We start from the raw sequence: 9,233 nt of genomic DNA, 5'->3' as shown, positions 1-9,233 counted from the left end.
CCCACTCACGGCAAAGGAAATCCAAAGATACAATAAACCAAATAGGGGCCTCCATCAGTACGCTACTTCCTCAAGGAAAAGTAACTCCAAAAGAGAGGAACACCAGGATTGGCCAAAGGATGGCAGATAAGAATCTGCACCATATGTGATAATAAGTAGATTGTCATCTGTACGTAAATAATGATATATGTTAATTGTTGTAGTTCCAGCATCCGACCATCAGGTGCTGTGAGTATGCAGACATGTGACCCGGACACACCATGTGTTCCAGGAGAAGGTGTTGGTAAGGAGTTGGTGAGGAGCTCTGTAGTATCTTAGTGTAAGTTAGTATTAGACCATTATTTCTAACTGTATTAATCTGAGACATTTTAGTAATTCGTTAGTGTAGTGTTAGTAATAAATAACTATGTTTATGAAATGATGTGAAGATGCCGGCGTTGGACTGGAGTGAGCACAATAAGAAGTCTTACAACACCAGGTTAAAGTCCAACAGGTTTGTTTCAACACAAACACTAGCTTTTGGAGTGCTGCTCCTTCCATTCACCTGAGGAAGGAACAGTGCTCCAAAAGCTAGTGTTTGAAACAAACCTGTTGGACTTTAACCTGGTGTTGTAAGACTTCTTACTATGTTTATGAAACAAAGCCTAATGTTCTTTATTCACATGACAATATCAAGATTCAACGTCAGCCCAATGAAAGAACGTTGCACCGTGCACCATCACAAAACGGATACTCGGGGCAGAGCTGCGTAGCCTCATTGGCGTCAAAACACTGCCTCCCCACGGGAGACCCTGCTTCAACAAGGGGGGCATTCAGGAAGTGACAATATAATCCCACTTGGAGCAGGGTGCCTATCTCCCCCCTCAGCCTCCCCCTCAGACCCAATGAGGGCTCAAACATCAATGATCCACAACACTCAGAACTCTCACTCAAACCCTCCAACCCACAGGTTACTACCTCTCCAGTGGAACCTATCCCGAGAGGATTGATTGATGATTTGATTGATTTGTTTTATTGTTACGTGCACCGAGGGACAGGGACAAGTATTGTTCTGCGTACAGTCCATACAAATCGTTCCATACATGAAAAACAAAACATAGGACATAGATAAATACACAATGTAAATACATAGACACAGGCATCGGGTGAAGCATACGGAGCGCAGTACTACTCAGTGGAGAAGGTGTGTGAAGAGGTCAGGTCAGAGCATAAGAGTTATTCAGGAGTCTGGTAACAGCAGGGAAGAAGCTGTTTTCTTATCTGTTAGTGCGTGTTCTCAGACTTTTGTATCTCACTGCCCGATAGAAGAGGTTGGAAGAGAGAATAACCCGGGTGGGAGAGGTCTTTGATTATGCTGCCTGTTTTCCCAAGGCAGCGGGAGGTGTAGACAGAGTCAATGGATGGGAGGCGGGTTCGCGTGATGGACTGGGCTGTGTTCACAACTCTCTGTAGTTTCTAATGGTCTTGCCCCGAGCAGTTGCCATACCAGGCTGTGGAGGAGGACCAGAGGAGGAGCAGACCAGGGGCCTCCAAAGGGGACAACTCAGGGAAGGGAAACTCACTCAACCACCCATCAGACCGCCCAACCCAATAAACACAGTTACTCCTGCCCTGCCCTAGCCGATCAAGTGACCACTGCCACTCCCAGGCAGCCAAGAGAATATTGAAGAAGACAAGTGAAATGAAAATGAAAATCGCTTACTGTCACAGGTAGGCTTCAAATGAAGTTACTGTGAAAAGCCTCTAGTCGCCACATTCCGGCGCCTGTTCGGGAAGGCTGGTAAGTGGAACAAGGATTAACTGACCTCACCCAGTTCCTCGTGCTCACTAGTCCCCTTAGTACTCTCGTGCTTTTGGGACGATTTCTGTATCTTCCCCCGTGAAGACAGATACAGATTGTTTAGTTTCTCTGACATTTCCTTATTCCCCATTATAAACACTCCTGTCTCTGTCTGGAACGGACTCACATTGGTCTTGGCTAATCTTTTTCTTTTCACATTCTTATAGGAGCTTTTCCAGTCGGTTTTTATGTTTCTCGGCAGTTTGGTCCCATATTCTATTTTCTCTTTATCAGTTTCTTGGTCCTCCTTTGCTGAATTCTAAATCAATCACCAATCCACAGGCGTACGGCTATTTTGGCCACTTTATGAGCCTCTTCCTTTGATCTAATGGAATTCCTACATTTTTTCGTTAGCCACAGTTGCATCACTTTTCCTGTGGCTTTTTGTTCCTTAAAGGAGTCTACATTTGATGTCAACATGTAATAATACCTTAAAAATTAGTGATTGCCTGTCTATTGTTGTAATGTCCCAATCTACCACAGACAACTTGCCTTTCAAACCTCGAGTTTTCTTTGTGAAAAACACGTCGATATGTTAAACAAAGGAACCATGTAACCACCATAGCCCATCTTCATGGCAACGTGGCATGCTTTCAGAGGTTCCAAACAGAAATGGGAACTAAATATCTTCCAACCACTGTTGCTATATTTACTTGCTATAAATATGGCAGCTAGTAAGGTTGCCCTTCTTAATCTAGATATGAATAGGATATGCTTTCAGAGTCGCCAGGTATCAAATGATACCGCCACAAGGTTCAACCGGATATCGATCAAAGACCCCAAACAACCAGTTTGTTAGTTCAAGATCAATAATACTTTATTTATACACAGGATTAACTTACACATGCAACATAAACACTATGAGCTAAATTACACCTATCACTATGACAACCTGTACTTAACTTCAGGCACCCGGCTTAGGTCAGAGGAACAGTGGCCTTTGTTCAAATCTGGATCTGCTGGGTCTGGAGAAGTAACTGTGGTTCAGCTAGGCTCATCCGTCTGGTAGCGAGCATTGAACTTGAACCTGGTGGTGCTGCAGATGGGAGTCTGACTCCATCTGCAGCACCACTGCAGTTATCCGACCTGCGGAGCCACCAGCGAGTTCACACTGGGGAGAGGCCAGGTAGTTCTCCACTGAGTAGTACTCCTCTTTTGGGCGGTCTTTAGGTTTGGACCCAATAATTTCTGCAGTCCTCGATCACTGCTTTCGATCTGAGGCAATAAAGGGGCGGGTGCCTTGATGGCTGGGCGTGTCCTGAGCGGTCATTGACCTTGCTGTTTATGCTTCCTGAGTAAAGGGAGTGGCGCCGATGTGTCTGGAATTGTATCGGATACCCGAGTACCAGTCCTTTGTCTGAGGGAAATGGGTCATTAGCATGCAAATCGGCTGGGGGTTTCGATCCTGTCTGGTTCTGCTTACAAATATACATTTAGGCTCTGAGCCTGCCTGAATCTTACATTGGCCATATTTCCCTTGAGGCTTTGCAAATGTCCATGTTTCTTTGTACGTGTCCATCCCAGATGGCTACACCACCAAACACCCTTTCGCTCTGTGATACTCGTGAAAATTGAAGCCAGGAATTCACAACATGGCTCAATGATCATCAGCCCACTGGAGGCAAATTTGTGAGTCCAACCAGTCCAGCAGGAAGAAACCGTCCGCCCATCCCTATTGATCAACTGACAGAATTAACAAAATGCAGTCCTGGATGCAATTGAGAGCAGAACAGCAGAATCCAACCCCTCTAATCAATTGTGAACTTGGTGTGTGAGCATGTGCGATGAAACACAAAATCTCTCCTACACTGAGAGCAGATGAACGGCCTCTCCCCAGTGAGAACTTGGCAGTGATTCCATAGTTGGGATGGATCACTGAATATCTCACCTACTCAGAGCAGGTGAACGGCCTCTCCCCAGTGAGAACTCGGCGGTGTCTCCATAGTTGGGATGGATCACTGAATATCTCACCTACTCAGAGCAGGTGAACGGCACCTCCCCAGTGTGAACGCTTTGGTGTCTCCGCAGGCTGGATAACCAAGCAAATCTCTTCCCACACTGAGAGCAGGTGAACGGCCTCTCCCCAGTGTGAACTCGCTGGTGGCTCTGCAGGGTGGATAACCGAGAGAATCCCTTCCCACACTGAGAGCAGGTGAACGGCCTCTCCCCAGTGTGAACTGGCTGGTGGCTCCGCAGGGTGGATAACCGAGAGAATCCCTTCCCACACTGAGGGCAGGTGAATGGCCTCTCCCCAGTGTGAACTCGCTGGTGGCTCCGCAGGTGGGATAACTGAGTGCATCCCTTCCCACACTGAGAGCAGGTGAATGGCCTCTCCCCAGTGTGAACTCGCTGATGTCTCTGCAGGTCAGATAATTGAGTGAATGCCTTCCCACACTGAGAGCAGGTGAACGGCCTCTTCCCAGTGTGAACTCGCTGGTGTCTCCGCAGGTGGGATATCTGAGTGAATCCCTTCTTACACTGAGAGCACGTAAACGGCCTCTCCCCAGTGTGAACTCGCTGGTGGATCCGCAGGTGGGATAACTGAGTGAAGCCCTTCCCACACTGAGAGCAGGTGAACGGCCTCCCCCCCGTGTGAACTCGTTGATGTTTCTGCAGGTCAGATAATTGAGTGAATCCCTTCCCACACTGAGAGCAGGTGAACGGCCTCTTCCCAGTGTGAACTCGCTGGTGTGTCTGCAGGCTGGATAACCGAGTGAATCTCTTCCCACATTGAGAGCAGATGAAAGGCTTCTCCCCAGTGTGAACTCTCTGGTGTCGCTGCAGGTCAGATAATAGAGTGAATCCTTTTCCACACTGAGAGCAGGTGAACGGCCTCTCACCAGTGTGACTGCGTCGATGAACTTCCAGCACAGACGGTGCTGTGAATCCCTTCCCACAGTCCTCACATTTCCATGGTTTCTCCATGTTTTAGGTCTCCTCGTGTCTGTCCAGTTCGGACAATCAGTTGAGGCTTCGTCCACACACAGAACACGTGTAGGGTCTCTTCCCGCTGTGACTAGTGCAATGTTTTTTCAGGCTGTGTAACTGGTTAAAGCTCTTTCCACAGTCAGTGCTCTGGAATACTTTCACTCGGGTGTGTGTGTCTCGGTGCTTTTCCAGTCACAATGATGTTTAAAATCTTTTCAAGTTGACAGATGAGGCAAACATTTCTCCTTTAGATTCGAAGGCCAATGATATTCAGGTCCCAAGGAATTGAGGGACTGTCAGATCCAGACGACATGTATTAGATTTTTGTCTGTAATTTGGCCTCTTTGAATCTCCTGTTAAAACAATTTACAAAAGACATCACTGTCAGTACAAGATAGAAATTCAGAACAGACAATTCTAGTTTCTCTGGGACATTCTTTTCTCTTGCATTCCGCAAGATCTGTAAATCTCCATCCCACACATTCTCCCTCCATTCTCACTCTGCTGTACCTAATATTCACCCTCCCAATTCTCCTGAAGGTGCTGATTCAGGCTGATTGACAGATCCATGCTCACTGCTTCCTGTCCTGGACACAGGGACCATAACAAATCGGAGCTGCAGTCAGCCATTTGAACCTGCTCAACCATTCAATGAGAGCATTGGCCGATCTACCTCAGCATAATTTTCCAACACTATCCCCCATATCCCTCGATACCTTCACTCCCTTGAAACGTTAGCAATCTCGGATTTGAAAATACTTGATGACGGAGGTTCCAGTCCTCTGGGGTAGAGAATTCCAAATGCTGACCGGGGAAGTGAGGGGAAAATGTGTTTGGTGGTGGAATCATGCTGGATTTGGCAGAACTGGCGGAGGATAATTTCTTCAATGCGGAGGCTGGTGGGGTGAAAAGTGAGGACAGTGGAGATTCTATCCGGGTTCTGGGAGAGGAGTGAGTGGGAGGGCAGAGGTGTGGGAGATGGGTCGGACAAGGTTGAGAGCCCCGTCGACCACAGTGGGTGGGAAGCCACGGTTAAGGAAGAATGAAGACATGTCAGCAGCACCGTTTTGGAAAGTGGCATCATCGGAACAGATGCGATGGAGGTGAAGGAACTGAGAGAATGGGATGGAGTCCTTGCAGGATGTGGGGTGTGAAGTGCTGTAGTCGGCATAGTCGTGGGAGCCGGTAGGCTTGTAATGGATATTAGTGGACTGTCTATCTCAGAAATTAAAATAGAAAGGTCAAGGAAGGAAAGGAAAGTGTTGGAGATAGACCATGTGGAGGTGATAGAGGGGTGCAAACCGGAAGCAAAATGAATATATTTTTCCAGACTTTGCAGAACACCTCCGGTCCATCCAGACCTTCCTGTCGTTTGCCATTTCAACTCACCGTCCTACTCTCAGACAACATGTCCATCCTTGGCTTGCTGCAATGTTCAGGTGAAGCCCAGCGCAAACTGGAGGAACAGCACCTCATCTTCCGATTAAGCTTGATACACCATTGAGTTCAACATTGAGTTCAACAACCTCAGACTCTCCACCACCTTTACCCCATTTTTATTTTCATTTCTTCCATTGATCGTTTTTTCCCTCCCCATTATTTTCCTCCCCTCCCCCCATTCGAATTATTTCAGGTTGCTCGTTACAGACTGCTCACCTTTATTCTGCCATTTGCACATTATAACCTTTTTATGTATCACTATCAGCACTCACCTGAGGAAGGAGCAGTGCTCCGAAAGCTAGTGTTTGTGTTTGAAACAAACATGATGGACTTTAACCTGATGTTGTAAGACTTCTTACTGTGCTCACCTCAGTCCAACACTGGCATCTCCACTATCAGCACCCTTCTTAGCCTGAATTACCACCATTTGCATTCCTTTTATCTTCTGTTCTCGACATCTTTGTCTATATCTCCACCTATTGCTGGCCCCTATCCAGCCTCACCGCTCCATTCCACCCCTCCCCCACTACAGTACAAATCTGACCCCATTCCCAGTTCTCTCTGTCACAAAGAGTTATGCAGACTCGAAACATTAGTTCCCTTTTCTCTCCACAGATGCTGTCAGACCTTCTGAGATTGTCCAGTATTTTCTGTTTTTGTTTAAGATTCCAGCCTCCACAGTAATTAGTTTTGATAATATATCTAATCTGTACCATGTAAAAACACTAGACATATCTCTGTCCGACATTTATTTACTGTCCATTTAAATTTTAGCCAACTCTAATAATAATAATCTTTATTTTCACAAGTAGGCTTACATTAACACTGCAATGAAATTATTGTGAAAAGCCGAGTCGCCACATTCCGGCGCCTGTTATCCGGAGCACCCGGAGGAAACCCATGCACACACGGGGAGAACATGCAGACTCCGCACAGACAGTGACCCAAGCCGGGAATCGAACCTGGGACCCTGGAGCTGTGCAGCAATTGTGCCAACCACTATGCTACCGTGCTCATAGATCATAGAATTTACAGTGCAGAAGGAGGCTATTCGGCCCATCGAGTCTGCACCGGCTCTTGGAAAGAGCACCCTACCCAAGGCCAACACCGCCACCCTATCCCCATAACCCAGTAACCCCAACCAACACTAAGGGCAATTTTGGACACTAAGGGCAATTTATCAGGGCCAATCCACCTAACCTGCACATCTTTGGACTGTGGGAGGAAACCGGAGCACCCGGAGGAAACCCACACACACACGGGGAGGATGTGCAGACTCCGCACAGACAGTGACCCAAGCTGGAATCGAACCTGGGACCCTGGAGCTGTGAAGCAATTGTGCTATCCACAAGGCTACCGTGCTGTTCGGGTACACAGATGGAACATTCAGAATGTCCAAATTATCAGACAGTACGTCTTTCAGGACTTGTGGGAGGAAGCCGGAGCACCTGCAGGAAACCTGCGTAGACACAGGGAGAACTCTGGGAACAACCCTTTTAATTGTGAACATGAGGAAAGAGACCACCCTTTTAGCCAAACAAATAAATGTGTCAAGCTGAGGGAGCAAAGGATGCCAATGTCTTTAAGAGAGAGAGAGACCTGGGCCAAGCTTTCCAGAGTCTACATCCTCCCTGGACTCACTTCCTTTCCGTTCAGCTGCTGCAAGTGACCAATTGAAGGTCAGAACGTGAAAAGAAATGAAAAGGGGGAGAAAAGAAAGTGTTTTACTCACAGATGTTGGAGACAGGAAAACGTTTCAGCCTGTGTCATGGTCAATCTTCATTAACACAACGCCTGCCTTCTGATTGGCTGGAGGAGCAGAGTCCTTCCGGTCCTCCCACTTTCCCATTGGTCAACACCTTAGCAGGAAGGTCAGGGGGAGGGCTTTCCTCCACACATGCGCAGCTTCCCCTCACCCTTGGACATGCGCAGTACCTGATCACCCGCCCGTGCGGCGGATAGAGCGGGTTCCCCAGCGCGGGGGATTGTGGGAGCTACGGCCGACACTGTCCAAGCTCCTGGTCCTGGGATGAAAAGTGGAGGAGGGACAGTGACCTCACCCTGACACAAAGTACATGTTGGTAGTCACAGGAATTGATTGTGACGTTCGCTCTTAGCACCTGGGGAGGACAATAGGTGAGAGTGAAACTGAACCCGAGAGTCAGCATCTTGACGGGAGGAGACTTGGGGAAAAGCAGGAGGACAGAAGGATAAATTAGTGTTAAAATCAATACTGAGGAGAGCATAGGTGGGGGTCACACATTTATAGTTTGAGAGGAAGAAGGATTTTCTGTGATAACTAGAATTGTCAGTTGTGAATTTGTATTCTGTAATCACAGCGATGACTTAAAAAAAACATTTTTTAATATAGATTTAGAGTACCCAATTATTTTTTTTCCAATTAAGGGGCAGTTTAGCATGGCCAATCTACCTAACCTACACACCTTTTTGGGTTGTGGGGGTGAGACCCACGTAGACACGGCGAGAATGTGCAAACTCCACACAGACCCAGGGCAGGGAGTGAACCCGGGTCCTCAGCACCGTGTGGCAGCAGTGCTGACCACTATGCCACCCTGATGATGTCAATCCTATCACACCCATTAAAGTCTCTATCAGGTCAGTCTTCAACCTTCTCTTCCCCAGGGAAAATATCCCCAACTTGTTCAATATCTCCTGAAACTTAAACACTCTCAGTTCTGATATCATCCTTGTTAATCTTTCTTGCACATCCTGGAGGCCCTATCTCTGTTTTAAAGGGTATATAATTAATATTTAGATTGGGTTTAATTTGGTTGAAGGTACCTTATTTACTCAGTTCCAAATTGACCCTCTAAAATGCTTCAATTCGAAAGAGGCTTAACAATCAGACAAGAAAGGACTCTGAAATGTCAATGTTTATTTTTTAAAAGCAGTATACTGATGAAGTACACGAGTGACGTTCACCACCTCAATTGGGTGACCTGTCCTGTTAGAAGTGTGAATCTTCCTCAGGTTCCTGAACCAACAGTGATTTCCTAAATTCCTG

General features: G+C 47.0%; 1 protein-coding gene across 1 annotated transcript; it reads right to left on the bottom strand.

Moving 5' to 3' along the window:
- Window positions 1-989: 989 nt before the first annotated feature.
- LOC140419936 (uncharacterized) lies at window positions 990-8,021 on the bottom strand. The gene is made up of 2 exons (XM_072503990.1): window positions 7,941-8,021; window positions 990-5,121 (listed from the first exon to the last, which is right to left on the bottom strand). The coding sequence occupies exon 2, from the start codon at window positions 4,763-4,765 to the stop codon at window positions 3,812-3,814; it is 954 nt and encodes a 317-aa protein (XP_072360091.1). The 5' UTR covers window positions 4,766-5,121; window positions 7,941-8,021; the 3' UTR covers window positions 990-3,811.
- Between the last annotated feature and the right edge of the window lie 1,212 nt (window positions 8,022-9,233).

Source organism: Scyliorhinus torazame, chromosome 5, assembly GCF_047496885.1.
Source record: "Scyliorhinus torazame isolate Kashiwa2021f chromosome 5, sScyTor2.1, whole genome shotgun sequence".
NCBI classification, from domain to species: Eukaryota; Metazoa; Chordata; class Chondrichthyes; order Carcharhiniformes; family Scyliorhinidae; genus Scyliorhinus; species Scyliorhinus torazame.
Note: the sequence above shows the minus strand (reverse complement) of the source record. Positions and strands in the feature narration are given on the sequence as shown.

Excerpts from the sequence above, each read along its gene's own strand:
- LOC140419936 (XM_072503990.1), bottom strand. The coding sequence starts at position 4,765 with ATGGAGAAACCATGGAAATGTGAGGACTGTGGGAAGGGATTCACAGCA.